We start from the raw sequence: 20,263 nt of genomic DNA, 5'->3' as shown, positions 1-20,263 counted from the left end.
GCAGGCTAACTGGCAAGAACCCCTCCAAACTTACAACACATGGGGGTGGGGGTAGAGGACTTTCAGGAAAACAGCAGATTGGCAATATCTTCCTCCTGTCTGTTAAGAGTGGCTGGAATGCCTGCTGCTTGGGTTAAGATAAACACAACTTCCTCTCCCAGCTAGCCTTGTAATTTTATACATAAGGCAGGATTACCATCTGGAGCAAATGCGCCATCAGTAACCGAAGCTCTGGTCAAGGCTTGAGCAAGTAGGAAAAAAAGGCCTCATGGCTTCCCTTCAAAAGGTCACAAGCTCTAGAGCTCCCTCTTGATTATGAGGCAAAGCCAATAAAAATCTAAGAAATTCAGAAAGGTCAAAGCGTGGTTGTAGATACCTTTGTATAATCCACATACTCAAATTTTAAAACAAACATATCATGGTTAAACAAGGCAAGGGCTAGGTGTGATCTTCATAAAAAATGTCCTGAGAGCTGCTAATTGCAGATTTAGTCATGACAGCTACTTGACTACCACTTCCAGAGTGCTTAGGTTGTGCTCAGCATGTTGCTAACTCTGCTATATGCACACACCACATCAGCCTAAAATAATTCAATCAGTTCCATACTATTATTAACCATAGTAACCAGCTGGAGAAGTAAGGTTTAGAGAGATTAAGTCATTGCCCATGGTCACTCAGCTAATTAAGAGGTACAGTAGGAACTTGACCCCACCTCTGACTCCAGAGCCAGCCCTCCTAACCACTACCTTCCATGGCCTCCCCACCATACCTCACAGTCATTAAAATCAGATTCTGCAGGAGTTTAACTCAGATTTTTGGGTTTTGTATTCATTCACCTTTTCCAATATTCAATAATTTCATCTTTCCACTACTTTGCAATGTTATCTGCTGGTTGGACTGAACACATTGGATCTCTGAGAGTTCCTCAGTTGGAGAGTGTATCTGTCCTCTCCCCAGCTGTTTGCTGACCCAACGCCCCCAACCACAAGGCTTCCACAGGAAGCAAAACAGAAAAAACAGCTGGGTTCTTTGGTGGGAAAACAGACACTTATGGTCAAATGGGATCATCTACCTAACCTCTGTCCCCAAAATGAAATTCCCTCTTCAAAATCCCTGACAAATGGTTAGTCCCCTTTGAATGAGAGGAAACTCAATCATTTGAAGCAGGCCTCTTCCTTGAGCAATTGTTTGGCACTTATAATCAGAAGCAAGTTCCTTAAATCCGAAACTCTGACTCTGGTCACTTTTATCTGCTGGCCCTAATTCTCTATTATTGTTCTGAGCTCAGGACATCCGTCTTCCATATGACAGCCCTAAATTAAGGGAAGATTGACAACTGGTCCTTAGAGCCTTGCAAGAGAATGGCAGCCACTCAGAAATGGTACAATCTCAGGCCTCACCCCAGACCTACACAATCAGAATCTGCATTTTTAACAAGATCCCCTAGTGGATTCTATACACATTCAAGTTTCAGAAGCAATGCCTTAGAGGGCTCTTTTCATTTATTCTACAAATATCTAAGAGCCTACTATAGGCCAGGACCTGTGCAAAACCTTAGGGGAGACAGGCCTCATTCCTAACCTCAGTTAAGATAGAGCTGGGTAGGAGTGAAGTCATAAACCAGCACTAACAGCAAAGAGTTTTATAGCATGTAATAGAGGCCAGCTGCTCCTTTAAGTACTTAACATGGACTGGCTCCTTTGATCCTCCCCAATACACTAGGAGACACATAGAATCATAGCCCCATTTTCAAGATGAGGAAACAGAGGTACTGAGAGGGTACGTAATGGGTCCAAGGGGACATGATCAGCAAAACGCAGAGGTGAGAGTCAAACCCAAGAAGTCTGGCTTCAGAGTCTTTGAAAAGGAGGAGCAGCTTAAGTGCACACAAGAGGCCAGTGAAGATACTTCAGAGGGAATGTATGAGGTCTGAAGGATGGGTGGGCATTAGGGGGACTGGGGAACCCAAGAGGAAGGACAGAGATGGGGAGATCATTTCAGCGAGAAGAAAAAGGGCATGCAAAGGCCCAAAGGGTAGAGCAAGCACAGTGACTGCCAGGAAGAAATAAATCAGTTTGGCGGGAGCACAGGACGTAGCGTGGGACTGCAGATGAGGCTGAGAGGTAAGCAGAGTGACTCATGCAGGGCCCTGTGAACCCTGGAAGTACGTCGTATATCCTAAGCACAACTAGGGAACAACCCAGGGCTCCACCCAGCCAATGACACCATCAGATTTGCACAGATTCCTCTGGCTGCAGGCAACACTGCATCAGAGTGGGGGGGCCCCCACATTCAAAACAGGCAAAGAGGGAAATGCAGCAACAAGCAAGGAGGTCATTGTAGGAGCTTAGGTGAGAAATTCTTAAGCTGGTCTAAAATGTCTTAAGTTTCCTCCATTACTCATTGGGCAACATGAATGCAATCGTTTTGCGACCCTTCCTCCTAGTTACTCCTCCTTGAGCTTTATTCCCACTGAGCAATATGCCTCTTAAATGTGGAACCCAGGACTTGGTAAGAGGCCCCAAATGTTTCCTGAGCAGCACAGATCTATTCACTGGAGTGGTTCAGTGGAGACTTTCTAGCCCTCCAGATGTGGGTTCAAATCCTGAGTCTAGCTTGATTACAGGTCCTTTCTGGGCTTGGGGTGCCCAACTGTAAAATGGGGATAAATACCACCTGCCACACCACAGGGGTGTTTCAACAGTCAAGAAGAAAAGTAGGCCATGAGCCTACCAAGAGGCCAGGCACAAAAGAGGAAGATCTTTAACCACATCTTTTCTTGATCATGAATTTAGTGAAGGCAAGGAATCTCAAAACCATAGGCATCAGAGAGAGAAAAGAGATCAAACACTGGGGGTCAAAGAGAAAGTACGCTCAGAAGGTAAGGCCAGTCCACTACTCCAGGAGAAGACAAGTCAACTATAAAAAGGAAATCTTTTCAGAAGACCAGACTCAGGTAATGTGGAGAGAGGTGATAAAACAGTATAAGGCACCCCTGTAAAAAAAAAAAAAAAAAAAAAAAAAATCACTTGTTGACCTAAAATGTCACTAGCAGAAACACTGGTAGCAATGGGAAAAGTGAAAACCTTTTCAGGAAAAAACATGAATTCTTCCCCAACCAGCTTTGAAAAAAGGACCGACATTACACCAGGCACTGGGCCAGAAGTGCAGGGTAAGATGTGGTCCCTCCAGGTGCTCCAAAATCTAGCTATGGAGACAAAAATAGAAAACAGCTGTGATAAATATTATAGTCCAGGTTGTTAAGCAGGCAGCTAGCTAGAACCACCTCTAGTATGTAGACATTTGTTCCTGTCAGCTCATCTCAGAAGGACTTATTTTGGGGTAATAGAGGAGGAACCTGAGCAAGAAACCAGCAATTAAGTGAAGGAATATTTGAAGACTGGTCCCCTTCTAAATTTTTTTTCCCTTACATTTTATTTATTTTTGAGAGAGAGAGAGAGAGAGAGAGCGAGAGAGAGAGCGAGCGAGCGCGCACACACGTGGGGGAGGGAGGGGCAGAGAGAGGGAGACACAGAATCTGAAGCAGGCTCCAGGTTCTGAGCTGTCAGCACAGAGCCCAATGCGGGGCCTGAACCCAGGAACTGTGAGATCATGACCTAAGCCGAAGTCGGACACTTAACTGACTGAGCCACCCAGGTGCCCCAAAGACTGGTTCCCTTCTAAAAACAGTTTACGGTAGGTATTAGGGGGGGTTTCTGATATCAGATTGTCTGGGTTCAAAGCCTGGGTATTCGAACTTCTACCTAGCTAATCCTGGACCAGACATTCAACACATTGTGCTTCAGCTCCCTCACCTGTAGAAGGTTAACTATAGCTGCCTTATGGGGTTATTACGAGGGTCAAACAGATTAATGCATATAAAGGTAATGATATAAATTAAATAGATAGAGCTAATTAATGTACATATGCACTATACAAGCTATTCACTCTTATTTACAGAAAAGACAATACCATTAAATATAGAAGGTAATGGGGGAAAAAAATGCTTCTTAAATCTATGGCCCAAACACAGCAGCCTAAAAGATAGTGTGTGTGGAAACCCAGACTGTGTCCCAATACCAATTTTGATACAGAATTTTTCTTTGACCCCAGGAGTTTTCCTAAATCTAATTTCCATATCTGTCGAAAGAAAGAAAGAAAGAAAGAAAGAAAGAAAGAAAGAAAGAAAGAAAGAAAGAAAGAAAGAAAGAAAGAAAGAAAAATGAGTTATCTTAAGCTCAAGTGATTCACCACATATCTTCATCAATGCTCTGAAGACAGGATAATAAAAGCCTTTCCCTTAAGAAAAAGTCTTTCATCAACCACTATGTTGTACTTTCAGGAAAACCATGTAACAGCGTGACAATATGACCCCATTACACTTGCTTGCTGTCCCAATCAATTTTGCCCTCAATGGAGGAAGCCACAACAGCAATATTGAGATTGAATTACATGACAAGGTCAACATTCCCAATGCAATGCAAGTGTTTTCTGCATTGGAGCTGAAAGCTGTTCTCCATTAGTAAATCAATTATTACGTGTAAACGAATATAAAAACAGGGGTCCGAGGTCTAATTTCCATACGTCACTCAGATAGTCACATAGGAAGCAATCCAGGGCATCAGAGTAAACACAAGCTCTCTTGTGCCCATGTGCAGGATGCCCCAGAGCCTTCAGACAAGCAGCTCAAAGCTTTGAGCAAGTAGGCAGAAATCCAGTGAGGGACACATGCAGCAGTGTGTGGGACTCCAGCATAATCAAGCAGCAGGCATCATCCCAGTGAATGTGTGACACACTGTGAGCATTCTATGTTGCCTGGGGAATGGATTTAAATTACAGTGTTGTTCCCTTTGAATGGAGTCTGTTGGTGCAAGATTGAGATAAGCTGGTAAATCTGAAATGAAGATTATAAAAAACCTACTAATCTTTTTATTAAATTTGAATTGATTTTGTGAACACAAAAGCATCTTTCCTACAAAGCAGCTCCACGCAGGCGCATGCACACCCAAAACCTTCAATATGCCTCAAAGCATATATACTTGACAAGCACCTCAAGTAGAGGGGTTTTTCTGCCTTATTTTACAAGACAGGCAGAAACTAAGTCCTTTACCCCCACTGTGAGAGGCCCATCACGGATTAGAATCAAAAGAACAAACAAATTTTAAGTTAGGCCTTCCCCTTTGTATGTGGGTATTTAAAACTAAGATATGGGTTCATTCCTTCAATGCTTTGCCAAAAGAAAAAAAAAATGTTGCCTAGCAACAATTAAGGCAACGTGCAGCAAAGGAGGGTGGTTTGAAAGAAAGCTAAGCCAGTGAGTTTGTTATGGTCACCCTAGTCCAGAGACCTTTGTGACCCAAGACCGGGCTGTGTCCCCATCTGGCCTCAGAGTAAGGACTGGCTGTTTCCATCCTTTTGTCGTATCTAATCAAAGGATATCTGCAATCCCAAAGAAATAAAAACCTACTTCTGGACAGCACCAGACTCCTGAACATCAATGCTCTCTTGCGAAATGTTAACTGGCTTGTTTCTGGCACCAATCACAAAGTTCCGAGCTGAAAGAGATCTTGGAAGTCACTTCGCCTACATTCCACTTAACAGATAGAAAAACTGAGGCCTGCAGAGAGGGAATGACTGCCTCAAATTACCATAGCAGTTGGCAGCAGATACTGGTCTGGAAGCTGGCTCTCAGATAAGATGATGCTCTTTACTTCAGTCTTAGTTTTCCCACAAGGGCTAAGAACCACTGCCTACCTCCACCTAAACACAGGTAAACAATGATCAGGTAAGCGGGTCACTGCTACTTAAATACTTATCACCCGACCATGAAAAATGCCATTCTTATTTGAAGCCACTTTCAAAACCACTGGGGGGTGGCATGTGATATGAAACCACTTTCTCTCCATCAAGACATCCTAAGTCCACAACTCCCCTAACAGGTGGGCTGGCACAGTGCAAGCACACTGAGACTGTGGAAAACAACAGTAAATGTGACAAGGCCACAAGCCTGACCTTCAAATTCATGGCCAAGCTTTAGGTCCAAGACTGGCTTGTCATAGCCAAGCAACATAGACTTCTTCCCAGTATGACCTGGAGACTGTGATTCCAGGCTTTCACTGCTAAGCAGGACACTTGCTGAGCAATCTAGAGCTGTCAGTCAACTTGGAGATGCCCAGGAATCAGGTTATACCTGCTCAGACCAGACCTTCGCTCTCAATACAGACAGGACTCACATCAAGCTGTAGGTAACATGGTGCATATCCCACATATGCATATATACAATATACCCGAAGATAACTTGTCCTGGATGTAGTTAAAAACACATTAAGTCAAGGGGCGCCTGGGTGATTCAGTTGGTTAAGCGTCCAACTTCGGCTCAGGTCATGATCTCACAGTTTGTCAGTTCAAGCCCCTCATCGGGCTCTGTGCTAACAGCTCAGAGGCTGGAGCCTGCTTCAGATTCTGTGTCTCCCTCTCTCTCTGCCCCTCCCCTGCTTGCACTTTGTCTGTCTGTCTCTCTCTCGAAAATAAACGTTAAAAAAAAAAAAAAAAAGATTGGCCTCTTGAACTGAATGGAGAAGATCAAGTTTTGAGGGTAAGAACTTTACCACTGCCCCATTCTGAAAAAGCAGATTACACAATAAATAGCGTGTTCAATACTAACGCCTATCTTATTTCCGGAAAACCCCAGACCTTGTTGCTCCTCCAACACCCCTGGAGGTTACATTTAAAACAGCAAAGATTGTAGGATCAAAATAAGAATGGTAGTTAATTTCCTTCTTTTCTTTAGAGAAGATGCTGTTATATTTAGTAGGGGGAAGGGGTGGGTGGGGGTGGAAGAGGAAAACATCATCTCAAGAAAGGAATTCTCTAACCACAAAGTTTCTATTGCCGGTTTCAATCTAATGTTTGTCTTCCTTCTTTCAAGATCACAGGCAAAGCCAACACAAACCAGCAAGAAAAGAGATTCTGTCTTACTTGCCATGGACACTTCCACTTTAAAATGGTACTGTATTAACTAAAGGGCTAAAGTAACTGAATTATTCTACTTTTCAGCTCTTCTCATCACCTAGAGGACAAGGGATATTGTCCAAAATTCTTTTCGATAATCAAAGAAGCTTGTAAAATTTTCGTGAAACAGATGTGCACCCAATCCTTTCTTCCTACTGATGAAGTTCCGGGCAGGAGATATATTCAAGGGAATCACCACAAAAGCAATTTACTTGGTAATGTACTTTTTACCTATCAGGAAGAAGCAAGTGTATCAAGATTTTAATTCTTTTGCATCTACTATGAAAAATAACAGCTATCAGTCACTGAGCAGGTCTTAGGTATCAACCAAGTACTCTGATTGGTTCTTTACCCTTATTATCATCGATCCTATTACCTTTAAAGGGAAGGATTTCTCTTCCCCCATATTATAGGTGAGGAAACAAGCTTAGAAAAATTATCTATCAAGGTCACTTAGCTTGCATACAGGAACCCTGGGACTCAAACCTAAGCCATTGGGTCCCTGTGCAAACCCCTACTCACAGAAGCATTTAAACACAAAAAGACAAACAATAATTATTTTCATATCGTTAAAGGATTCATATATAGGATGCCCTTCTGCCAACATTTATGAGCACTAACCTCTGTAAGAAGTACCAGGAATGAAAAGATAGGAGTAAATAAAGCTTACTCTGTCCTTAACTCAAGGGCAGGCTCTGTCACTGCTAAATTTGAAACACACACTTAATCTTCACGGTAACTGTATGAGGTACCGACTCATATAATCTCCCGTTTTACAGATGAGAAAACCAAGCTTCACAGAAAACCAAGCTTAAACATTTTGTCCAGGGTCACACAGCTAAGAATTAGAACGTGGATGTGAACCCAGAAAGCCTGATCCTAGGGCCTATAATATTAATCACTAGAGTAGCAGACTTTAAGAGGAGCCCACAAAATTAAAAACCCCAAGTCAGAAGCCACAGGGAGCATTACATAAATAGGCCTTTGGTTTCCATTTACTTAAGAACAGGTTATGATGGTTCTCAATATAGGAAATAACTTGGCAAGGAAACAATGGAAGCAACAACAAATCCGAATGACTAAATGTAGCTCTGCTGATTGCTCAGATAAAGACTCCATCATCCCATCCGGCTGCTTGCCAGCATCTCACTTTTCCATATGTGTTTGTTAAACTCCACGGTGTAATGGCACGGCAAGGAAATGGACTAGAAATGCCTCCAAATTGCCCAAATGCCCTATGCACAATTTCTAAACATCAAAATGGCTTCAACTTCAAAAAGCACTTGTATTTGGAAAGGCAATAATCCCTTCCAAAAGAGAAATCTGTTTCTTCATTTTAGGGGAAAAAAAAAATCTTTTTTCAAAGAATGCTGCATCAGAATTGAAGGGCTGCTTTGGAAAGTGTTTAAATCCTCGCCCAGATTCCAAGGTGGAGGAGATCTTCCTGGCACTCTGCCTGGGCCCCTCACCTGCGTGCAGGGGCCCTCCAGTGCAGCAAGAGGAATTCAGGCAGTCCTGACCCACATTTGAAAAGCCTGCAGCAAAGCTTGTTTTGAACCAGATTTTCCCACAAGTGCAAAGCACCTCACAACCTAGAAACCTTTATTTTTAATTTATGAGGAAAAGTAGTCAACTTATCAAGTTGCTGTCATGTGACTACCTGTAGAACCAGGCCAGGCCATAAACAAAGTTCGGTTCTTTCCAAGTGGCCTCTATCAGATTGTCATTTTTATCTCCAAACAGCCCCTTCAAATCGGCCACCAGATACATATCTAAGCACAAGCACTTTTACCCTAGTGCCAGGAAAACAAATATGTCTTCTGACTTCCTGTGGGTATGGTCCTATTTAACATTCTAAACCTATATTCAAATAGCCACTGGTTAAATTTGTACAAGGCATTAACATCTTTCTCAAGGTTCCTTTCCCAGCTATCACGGCCTGCGTGCAGAGTGGGATAGAGCTCACACTAGCAATGAGCTCCCTGCATTTGGCTCCAACTGCAAAGCCACACTTCAACCAGCTCACCCTTAAGTAATAAAGCCAGTGGTTTATAGCCTAGGCTACATTAGCAGTGGTTCTTGACCTTGGCTACACAGGAGAATCACCCGGGAAGCTTTTAAAAAATAATAATAATGAGGCGCCTGGGTGGCGCAGTCGGTTAAGCGTCCAACTTCAGCCAGGTCACGATCTCGCGGTCCGTGAGTTCGAGCCCCGCGTCAGGCTCTGGGCTGATGGCTCAGAGCCTGGAGCCTGTTTCCGATTCTGTGTCTCCCTCTCTCTCTGCCCCTCCCCCGTTCATGCTCTGTCTCTCTCTGTCCCAAAAATAAATAAACGTTGAAAAAAAAGTAATAATAATAATAATAATGCCAAATTAAATGAGAATCCCTGAGTGTGGGACTCAGACATTATTACTTTTCAAAGTCCCACAACTGACTGTGCAGCCAAAGTTGAGAACTACAGCTCCTACTCCATCCATCCCCAGGTATGTGACCCCAGACAAGATACTTAACGTCAACCATAGAGGGCTTCAGTCCCCTCACAGGGCGGACAGACCAATCCAGGAGCTAAAAATTTAGCAAAGCCCTTAGCACAGCACCTGGCACTGAGTCCACTGAGCTTGACCCTGTTAAAAGATAAACTGAGGCATATTTTATTATTCAGTGTAGAGAATTATTCCTACAAGTAACTGGCTTATGACTATTAGATCAAATCTTTGATTTCTGCTACATTCAGGATTCTGTTCTGAAAAAGTCATGGATGAAGGGTTGAAAATAAAAGGCCACTGAGGCCAGAGCTGCCTCAGGATCCTGTCACAGGGGCATATGCCAACAATTTTTTTTCAATAGTCTTCCCTCCTGCCCCCCAACCTCCCAGGTGAAAACATTCTCCTAATAGTCTCATGCCAACTGGAGGCAGCTCAACACTAAACATCTCTAAATCCTTCTCTCCATCTGAACGTCTGCCTTCTATTTTATTCTAAGTCCTTTAGCTTTTATCCAAACAGTTGCTATATCACTACAGTTTCTACATCTACCAACAATAAGAACTCATAACTCAAATGATGTAACCTGAAAATGGCAAGGTCTGAGCCCTTTGGGATCAAGGCCAAGAGTCAAATAGTGACCCAAAGGGTTCTCAACCCGAGGTCAGTATTTTTTTTAATGTTTGTTTATTTTTGAGAGAGACAGACAGAAGACCAACAGAGCACAAGCAGGGGAGGAGCAGAGAGAGAGAGGGACACACAGAATCCAAGCAGGCTCCAAGCTGAGCTGTCAGCACAGAGTCTGATGTGGGGTTAGAACTCAAAAGCCTTCGGATCATGACCTGAACTGAAGTTAGACACTCAAGCGACTGACCCATCCAGGAGCCCCAACCCCAGTTCATCATTAAAAAAAAAAAAAAAAAACACTTGTGGGGGCACCTGGGTGGTTCATTCGGTTAAGCACCTCACTCTTGATCGCAGCTCATCATCTCACAGTTCATGAGTTAGAGCCCTGCATCAGACTCTGCACTGACAGCGTGGAGCCTACTTGGTAGTCAGTCTCTCTGTCTCTGTCTCTTCCCCTCCCCCGCTTGTGCGCGCGCGCTCTCTCTCTCTCTCTCTCTCTCTCACACACACACACGCACACACACGCTGTCATGCATGCACGTGCGAGCTCTCTCTCTCAAAATAAATGTAAAGAAATCACTTGGGAAGCTTAAAAAAATGCCCGTGCCCAGGCCACAACCTTCCAAGATTCATTTGATTGGTCTGGAGCAGGGCCCTAAGTATCCGTTTAATTGTATATCTCTCCCAGATATTTCTATGCAGCTAGAGTTGAGAACTACAAACCACAAAAACAAGAAAGAAAAACAAAATGTTTATCATCTTAACATACCAATTATATTTTAAACACCTTCTGGAATAAAAGTAAACTACCTTGGGAAGAAAATAACAAATGTAAGAGGCTTAAAAACCCAGGGGGTACCTGGGTGGCTCAATTAGTTAAGTGTCTAATTTAGGCTCAGGTCATGATCTCGTGGTTTATGACTTCAAGTCCCACATTGGGTTCTATGCTGACAGCTCAGAGCCTGGAGCCTACTTCGGATTCTTTGTCTCAGTCTCTCTCTGCCCTTCCCCTCCTCGCACGCTCTCTCTCAAAAATAAACATTCAAAAACAGAAAGAAAGAAGAAAAGAAAAGAAAAGAAAAGAAAAGAAAAGAAAAGAAAAGAAAAGAAAAGAAAAGAAAAGAAAAGAAAAGAAAAGAAAAGAAAAGAAAAGAAAAGCAAGCCAGGAGTGGTGGCGAGCTACTGGTAGTAAGGCTGTCATGTGGAGGTCTTTTACTTCAAAAAATAAGTGCAATAATCAAGAACTCCTCACTCCAGGTTGAAGCATCTAGAAATACCAGAGCCCCTAAGGCAGAGCGAGATCTGCTTCAATGACACATGTTCCTTGTGACCAGATCGATAAATCCTGTTCAGGGACATACTTGCACAAATGTAAACGTTTAAGCTGAATTTACACTGACCAACATGTATTCAATATACACATGAAGGCTCTAATAAAAGCCATTCCAATCTTGACGTTCAACTTATTTAGGCATTTTCAAAAGGTCACAAAGCTTGGACTTGAAATCATACTTTTAAAAAAAATGTAAGCAAATTAACCTACAACTGCTTATTAAACTCACATCTGCATAAGCAATCGTGCGTGCACACGCGCGTGCACACACACACACACACACACACACACACAGCAACACACTTGCTGAATTTTCAATTGAAGCAGGGTACCCATTCCAGGAAGGTCATCAACTTACCTCTGAATTTCTTGGGTGGATTATTAAGGTCCCCAGCTTCTGGCTGTACAACACAACGATCGTCAACCAGGCTGTGAAGACAAAGATAAACATTCTATGAGGCCAAGTCTAAGAAAATAAAACCTAAGCACTATGCAAAAATTGTACATCCAGGGCTGCTCCTGTGCAAAACTTATATGGCCATGTTCTCCTGCCAGGGAGCTGTTTACACGAGAGGTTTCCCATGCAGGGAGCTAAACCTAATCCACAATCCCAGGTTGTGCTTCTGCAATGCATACATGAACCTCCTATTTTCTATGGCTCTTTTCCCTTAACCACGTCCATGATGGATTTGAGCACAACATGCAGTAATGCTGAAGTCGGGAGGGATAGCAAGGGGTGAGTGCATTCAACTCATGGTGGATGAGGGGCCCATTTGGTGCCAGGCACAGTGCTGGGCTATGGGGTGTGAGGAAAAATATGAACCAGGCCCTGCCCTTAGGGAGCTCAAGGCTAGCACAGGAGCCACAAAGGCAAACTAATGAAGAGAATCCAATCTAAGGGCTCTAAGAGAAAGGACAACAAAATTCAGTCAGGAACTAACTGTGCCTGAGGCCATCTGAGAAGCTGCTAGCAGACAGTCATATGGAACTACTGGAAATTGAAATAGAGGTGGGGAACAGTACAAAAAGTTATAAATAACCAGCCTGCAATTATATACAGACCCTGTATTTAGAAATCCAGACTGACCAATCGAACTTACACAATTCTTTTAGAAGAACCTATTTAAAATACTGTGTGTTTTGAACAGATGAGCAAATTGAGAGTGAGAAGTTTAAATGATTTATCCAAGTTCCTAACACTAGTGTTGGTCATTTCCAAGTGACTGCAGAACTTGCAACCAGCTAATATACTATGGATTTCCAGGGTTTCTTCCATTTGTCTGTGCTGCTTTTTCCCAAAAGCAAGGTACCATTAGCCAGCCTTTCTCTTACCACTGCTTCCTCCAAAATTCCACTTCCCCTCCTGGACCGTTTTTCAAGACTGACTCAGAGCCCTCATCTTCTCCATGAGGGTCTCCCTGCCAAGCCTGTCCTGGACCAGGCATTCCCTGCCTCTCCTCCTGTCTTCCCTACCTCACTGGACTGAAGCACAAATGGTGCAGGAGGCTATGAGCTCCCTGGGGGCAGAGAAATGCGTGCGATCCAAAAGATGCCCAAGCCTAGTACATCTTCCTGCCCAGGCAAGGTGCTCAGTGCATCAAAGTGGGTGAATCAAAGTGACTAGAGTAGCCCACCAGCAGCTTGCCTCAGCTCTAAGACGCAAGACCTTTCTCCATCAAGAAGAGCAACAGTGTGGTCAATGGCTTGAGCTTTTATGCAAAAATCGAGCAGAATGTGCATATTTCCAACTCCCACCTGGAGCCCCTATGAATGTAAATACAGTAATGCCACCAGAACTGATATAATGTGTGAACTGGGGGAGTGGCTTGGAATTTAATGTACAGCTGGGTTAAATACTCATCAAGTTCTCAAACAAGGACAAGAGGTAGGAGAAAGGGCCCCAGGCTAAGCCAGAAGACAAATGAATTGAAGATGGCACTTTGCCATCTACTAGCAGCTTGACTGTGACTACATTACTTGATTCCTCCTAGTCTCAGTTCCTTTATATGTAAAACTCAAAGAGTTGGGCTCAAGGATTCTCAAATAGGGATATGTTCATCAGACTTTCCATTTGTTTATAAAATATATTGATACCAGGTCCCTATCATACCCAGGCCTACTAAAGCTGTGTTCCGGGATGGGACCCAAGAACTTCTATTTTTAACAAGTTCCTCAGGTGTTTCTGCAGCACACCTCTACACAGCATGTGCACACACCCCGACTCTCCAAGGTCCGATTCAAGTTCTAAAGCTCAGTGAGTCAAGAGAGCCAGGTGGGAGATAACTGCCATCTGTATAAATGGAACGTGACTGGGGAGTTAGAATGCCAAGTTCTACAAGAGCTGGTGGTCATTCACTGTCATTCACAACTAGTACCCCATAAATGTTAACAAATATTAAAAGGAAGAAGGCCAAACTTGATTTTCCAAGTCCATTTTGAACCAAGGAAAAACTCATCTGAGGTAAGTAGTAGAGCCCAAAATTCAAAATGGGCCATCTTCACATTAGAGAAAAAGGAAGGAGGGGCACCTGGGTGGCTCAGTCAGTTAAGTGTCTGACCTCCACTCACGTCATGATCTCACAGTTCATGGGTTCCAGCCCCGCGTCGGGCTCTGTGATGACAGCTCAGAGCCTAGAGCCTACTTCAGATTCTGTGTCTTCCTCTCTCTCTGCCCCTTCCCCACCTGTGCTCTGTCTCTGCCTCAAAAATGAATACTAAAAAAAATTTTAAGAAAAAGTGAGAAGGAACCTTATAATTAATTTGTTTATAATACTTGAGGGCAACTCTTATAAAGCAAAGAATTCGTACCTCATAAAAATTCTAAGAAGGGACGCTCTCGAAGAAGAGGACAAAGGGAAAGGCGGCACTAAGATTTCAGGGGCTGCCACAAGTGGGCTCAGCTATCAACTGGAAGTAAGCCTGGGTGACTGGAAGGGCAATGGCACCATTAAAAGAAATCAGGGCCATAGAGAGCAGATGAGGCATAAGGTGGGGTTGGGGTTTAATAAGGCATCCACAGGAGTAAGAGCTGTGGGCAGACAGCGAGGAGGGTGATGAGCCGATTCTGCCTGACAACACAGATTGTCAGGAAAGGTAGGGAATGCAAAGTCTACCCCTCTCGAGGCAACTGCTAAGAGCACTGGTCCTGGAGGCAAGGTTGTTCACAGCTGTGAAACCTCGGGCAGATGACTTCACCTCTCAGAAGCTCAGAGGTTTTTGCCTCCATAAAGAGGAATAATAATAATGCTCACTCTAAAGAGGTGTTTGGGGATTAAAGGCAAGATGTATATACAGTACGGAGCACAGTGCTATAAACATCCATAGGATTCCTGTAAGGGGTTACTCCTATTTATTACCATCGCTGGGAAATAAGCAGAGGATCCAAGATTCAAACATGAGGAACAGAAAAAGGAAGGACTCAGCCAAGAAGAGAAAACGGGCAATTGGAGACGCACAAACAGGAAGGCCTCTTAGCCAAAAGCCACGGAAGAGAAGTTGTAAAGGGTGGGTCTCTGGTGTAGAGAGGTTAAGAAAAGTAAGAACTGACAAACACTTAGTTTGGTGATCAAGATGACTTTTGAAAACAAACATTTTCTACAACAAGGTCCAACTGAGCTAACTAAGATTCTACATCTGAAGTAACTTGCTCCTTGAGGCTAGAGTGACCTGAATGACAGCCTGAGAATATCCATTCTGCACAAATACCAGAGAACAAGCATGCTTTCAATAATAGCTGTTATTAAAAGAGAGGTTCTGGCTGCTAGAAGAATAAGGTTCTTGGAGAAGCTGTTGGCTTTCCTTCCATTTGAGATCAGCTCCTGCCAAATTCAACAATTCCACCCTGGGGCCTAACTACTTTCTACACAAAGACAATCAAGACCATTCCTTTGTCTTCTGGAGTTAACCATCTTGATTCTCCATTCTGCTTCTCTCTGCCTTTGGGGCTATTTCACTTCTCATTTCCTCTTGCAGACAATGGGAGGAGGAAAAGGGAGAAGATCATCCAATAAGGACATTATGGAATGTAGTTACACTCTTACAAGTTGAGCAAAAATTGAAGAAATCACAAAAGAACAAAAATCTTATTTACAGAACTTTGTACAATATGTAATTTTCAAATGCGTACAGCAATTTATTTTTTTTTTAATTTTTTAGCATTTATTCATCTATGAGAGATGAGAGTGTGAGCGGGGGAGGGACAGAGAGAGAGGGAGACACAGAATCTGAAGCAGGTTCCAGGCTCTGAGCTGTCAACACACAGCCCCATGCAGGGCTTGAACTCACAAGCTGTGAGATCATCACCTGAGCTGAAGTCAGATGCTTAACCAACCGAGTCACCCAGGTGCCCCTCAAATGCGTACATCAATTTAAAATAGGAAAGGTTAGGGGCGCCCGGGTGGCTCAGTCATTTAAGCGTCTCACTTTGCTCAGGTCATGATCTTGCACTTGGGGAGTTCAGGCCCCACACTGGGGAGTTCAGGCCCCTGTGCTGTAGGCAGAGCCCAGAGCCTGTTTCAGATCCTGTGTCTCCCCCTCTCTCTGCCCCTAGCCTATTCATGCTCTCTCTCTCAAAAATAAACAAACATTTAAAAATTTAAAAAGAAAATAAATAAATAAATAAGTAAACTAGGAAAAGGTTCTACTTCAAAGAAAAGAGATCAGCATACAAGAAGTGCTAGTCTTCGCTTAAATGACAAGTAAGTTAGCATTTGAAAATAACAACTGTGTGGTGCCTGGATGGCTTTGGTTAAGGATCCGACTTTGGCTCAGGTCATGATCTCACAGTTCATGAGTCTGAGCCCTCTTGGGCTCCCCTCTTGGGCTCTATGCTGACAGCTTCGAGTCTGGAGTCTGCTTTGGATTCTGTCCCTCTCTCTCTCTCTCTGCCCCTCCCTGCTTGTGTGTGCGCACTCTCGCACAAATAAATAAATAAACTTTAAAAAACAAAGAAAATAAGAGTTTTTATGAAAGCTAAAAAGCATTTCTTTCAGGTCTGTATAAAATAGTATTAAAATTTTATCCCATACACTTCGTACTTTTCCCCTTATGATTCCCCCTTGTATGTGAATAGGAAATTATAGTAAATTCTGAATTGTAAGAGTCCTAATTAATCAGATTTTGCTCTTCCAGAACTGACAAGAAAACAGTACTTTTGTGTAAGAGGTAAACTTGGCTAACCTGAGATTTGGTATTATGATTCCAAATGCTCCTAGAAAAGCCAAGTCAAATAGTAACATTCTTATCTTAGAAAAATCAGTTTTTAAGCTGGCATTATGAGGTCTTAAACAAAACCTGCAACACAAGAAATCAGGCACTCTTACCCCAAGGTGCTAATAAATCCATTTGTCGATCCTTCCGCGTACAGAGAACAAATGTCTCCAATATGTAGGAAACTAGACATCTTGTCAGACATGTCTTTCTCGAAAAGCCTAGACAAAGTAAAATATGAAACGTTATTAGAAGGAAAGAAATGCTCACAGGGGGGAAAAGAGTCACTGAGAGTTGGCTTAGCTCAACTTTCCTAAGCGCCCTACTTAAAAGTCAAATTTAAACAAGAGTGTGACAGGCAGGCAATTAAATGAGCCAAGCGAGGACATATGCAACAACATTTTTTTCCATATATCATTTATTTCAGGATATTCCAACCACAATAACGCTGGTTTCTAACAAAACCACACCCAAATCCAACTCTACAAATTGAGGACCCTCGATAATGAATAGTGAATATAAAGACTGCATGGAAGTCAGCCAACAACTCTGCAGTGATTAAGGAGTTGGAAAGTCTGACTTATGAAACATTAACATATTCAATCTGCCTCAGGCAATGTGAAGTCAGAAGGAAACACCTGGTATAAAACTTGGGTCTGGCTGTGCCTGTGCTGAGGTACCAAAGCAACAAAATTAATAAAAGGAAACCTAGTAACAAATACCACAAACCTCCAGTGGCCTTTTAAAAATTCAACAACTGTACCCACTTCATCCAAATGCTATTTCAATTTCTTTCCTTCTTACCCTTCTTACCCTTCACCCAAACACTTGGGGAGAAAGGATCTTAGCACCTGGTCCAAACCCTGCAGGTAAGAATAAGATGGCTCAGGTCAGGTAAGAACCCTGGTCAGGAATACATAATGGCTAGTTAGGGGCAGTCCTAGAAAAGACTCTTAAGTTCCAGGAAATCTCTCCACAGCCCAGAAATCATTACTTACACACACACACACACACACACACACCACATACACACACACCAACAAAAATATTGACATGACTCATAGGCACAGCTTTCATGAGGGCCATAAATATTGAGGAGTGGGAGCCAATTATAAAAATTTTGACATTTAAAAAACAAGCTCAGTTATGTGGGAAAACAGTGCGCTGGTGTGGACCCCAGCTAACACCCCATGGCTTCCTCAGGCATCTGATGTAGAAGCATGGAGTAAACCGAGTCTTCCCAGAATCTCTCCTCCAAACCCAGAGCCTCTTAAGCATCTTCTCCAACGTCTTTACTCCAGCTCCCCAGCTAGAAATCATTCACCTGCAAAGCCACAAGACTTGTAATAGCGTGGAAAAGTATTCTCTTCTGGAATTGCCTTCTGGGCACCAAGTTTTTTTTTTGGTTAAAATCATGGAGCAATGATCATCAGGAAACCTAGGGAAGCATTTCTCCTACTTAGCAGGAGTGCCAGGTGCTAAAAATGAACTGTTAAATAACCTCAGTTCACTGCTTGAGAATCTACAAGGAAAAACTAATCCCTCCAAAAAACCCAGATATAGCAAGAGAAGGAACATTTCACTGAACATGAACTTATGCATTGAGAAAGACAGCAAGTGAGAACACATTCTCCAAAAAAACAGCCAACATCTGTAAACCTTGTGGAAAGACACACAAATCATGTGTAGAGGGACAATTTGCCAGCCAAGACCCACTCTCCAGAATCAAGCCTGTTATTTCTTCCTAACTGGTTATTTCATACCTAAAAGGCAAACCAGTGTTTTAAACAACACCCGAAAAAGCTGCACAAGTGGAAAACACTAAGGACTTTAATATTTCCCTTATGTGCTTATATTTAAAAGCCTCATCATAAGGGGTCAGCAAGTCAACATACGTCTGGGACTGATTATTGGAAATCAAGTTCTGTTTGAATTTTGAGCCAGACCAAATTTGTGTCTTCACACTCTGGCCTCCCAGAAGGACACAGGGGAAGCCTGGATACAGGAGAGCAGGGATGTGCTCAGTCTAGTGAGCCTAACTCTGTCCTTTTGGGCTTGCCCTTCAAATTGGCCCCCATGGAGATCAGGCCAGTAAATAGCAGTGTGACCCCTGTTTTCTCAACTTTCCTCACCTCCTGGTTACCTTACTGAAAGATTCCAGGTCCCTAATGGAAAGAAGCAGACATAATTCAGTGTTCTGGAATGATGTACTATCGCCTGCAGTTGATAATTGAAATAGATGTCTGAACACAGTGTTTCTCTAGCACAGTTCTGCAGTGCTACCATTGCAAATAATAATGACTAACATTTATCAAGCACCATCAGGCTCACGGTGGTGCTTAAGGGCTTTACACATGTTCTCTTACTGAATCCTCACGACCACCACATGAAGTGGGTACAACTATTATTCTCATTTTATTGTTGGAGAAACCAAGATCCAGAGATGTGAAGATGCCCCAGGCCAGGGTTTTAAGTCACATCAGAGTCTTAAGCAGAGCTTCTCATCAACAATGACCCCTGGAACATCAACGAAAACATCAGCCATCCTTATTAAGATCATGAAGACCTGAATTTCTGTGTTCCGTACAACTATGTTTCCTAGTTCTTCTACCTCGGTGTTCCCTAATTTTTCTACCATGGCCACACAATACTTTGGTAAGTCAGAAAAAAGGAAATTAACCTTCTTCCCAACCATGTTTGTTAAGCAGACAACTAAGTCAACTTTAGCCATATTTTACAGTTTTCCCAGAAAATAATGATCAGTATGTCCATCATAGTTAATGATCCTCAACTGGGAAATCTGCCAGGGGACCCCAATTTATTTATTTATTTTTATAATTTTTTTTTCAACGTTTATTTATTTTTGGGACAGAGAGATACAGAGCATGAACGGGGGAGGGGCAGAGAGAGAGGGAGACACAGAATCAGAAACAGGCTCCAGGCTCCGAGCCATCAGCCCAGAGTCCGACGCGGGGCTCGAACTCACGGACCGCGAGATCGTGACCTGGCTGAAGTCGGACGCTTAACCGACTGCGCCACCCAGGCGCCCCAGGGGTCCCCAATTTAAAGAAACAACCAAAAACAGGAAGTGGAAGGCGCTACAGAGTCTTCCCCAAGGGCCTCAAGACGTAGGTCCCCTCAAAAAGGACTGGTCTGGCTGGAAAGCTTTGGAGGGCTCCCCTCATCTATCATTAGTTAAGTGTAAGAAGAGGAGAAGGATAAGGGAGAGAGGGAGGAAAGGTCCTGGGGCCATCATCAGCCCTACCCTAGAAGGAAAAACAAAGGCCAGGAAAGTCAACAGAACAGGCCTCTGGAGCCTGGAGGGAAAGTCAGCCAGTGAGTGATGGGCGTGGGAGCAATCTTTTGGAAGACTTCCTGTTGTTTATAACAGGGTGGGAGAACCTGTGTCTTTATCTGATCCTGGACCATCTGTGCCGGCCAACTTCTCACAGCAGTACCCAGTGCTCCCGGCCAGGGACCCCCCTAATACAGAAACAGCCAGCGCCAACCTTGATCTGCAAGACCCTGATAGGTCAAACACTCTAACGACACCCAGGGCTCTTTGCTAATCAACTTTGAGTCGGTCCACGATATATTGGAA

General features: G+C 43.3%; 1 protein-coding gene across 7 annotated transcripts in view; it reads right to left on the bottom strand.

Moving 5' to 3' along the window:
• Positions 1-20,263, bottom strand: part of ITPR1 (inositol 1,4,5-trisphosphate receptor type 1) — a 326,193-nt gene that overhangs the window by 286,839 nt on the left and 19,091 nt on the right. For all 7 annotated transcript variants that reach the window (XM_045051892.1, XM_023249983.2, XM_011280170.3 and 4 more), the window contains exons 3-4: positions 16,776-16,883; positions 11,813-11,883 (exon numbers count right to left, since the gene is read on the bottom strand). In XM_045051892.1, the coding sequence (XP_044907827.1) occupies positions 11,813-11,883; positions 16,776-16,867 (163 nt within the window). In that variant the 5' untranslated portion in view covers positions 16,868-16,883. The remainder of the gene's footprint in view (positions 1-11,812; positions 11,884-16,775; positions 16,884-20,263) is intronic.

The sequence above is a fragment of the Felis catus genome, chromosome A2 (assembly GCF_018350175.1).
Source record: "Felis catus isolate Fca126 chromosome A2, F.catus_Fca126_mat1.0, whole genome shotgun sequence".
Lineage (NCBI taxonomy): Eukaryota > Metazoa > Chordata > Mammalia > Carnivora > Felidae > Felis > Felis catus.
The sequence above is the reverse complement of the archived record's forward strand: the minus strand, read 5'-3'. Positions and strand labels throughout refer to the sequence as shown.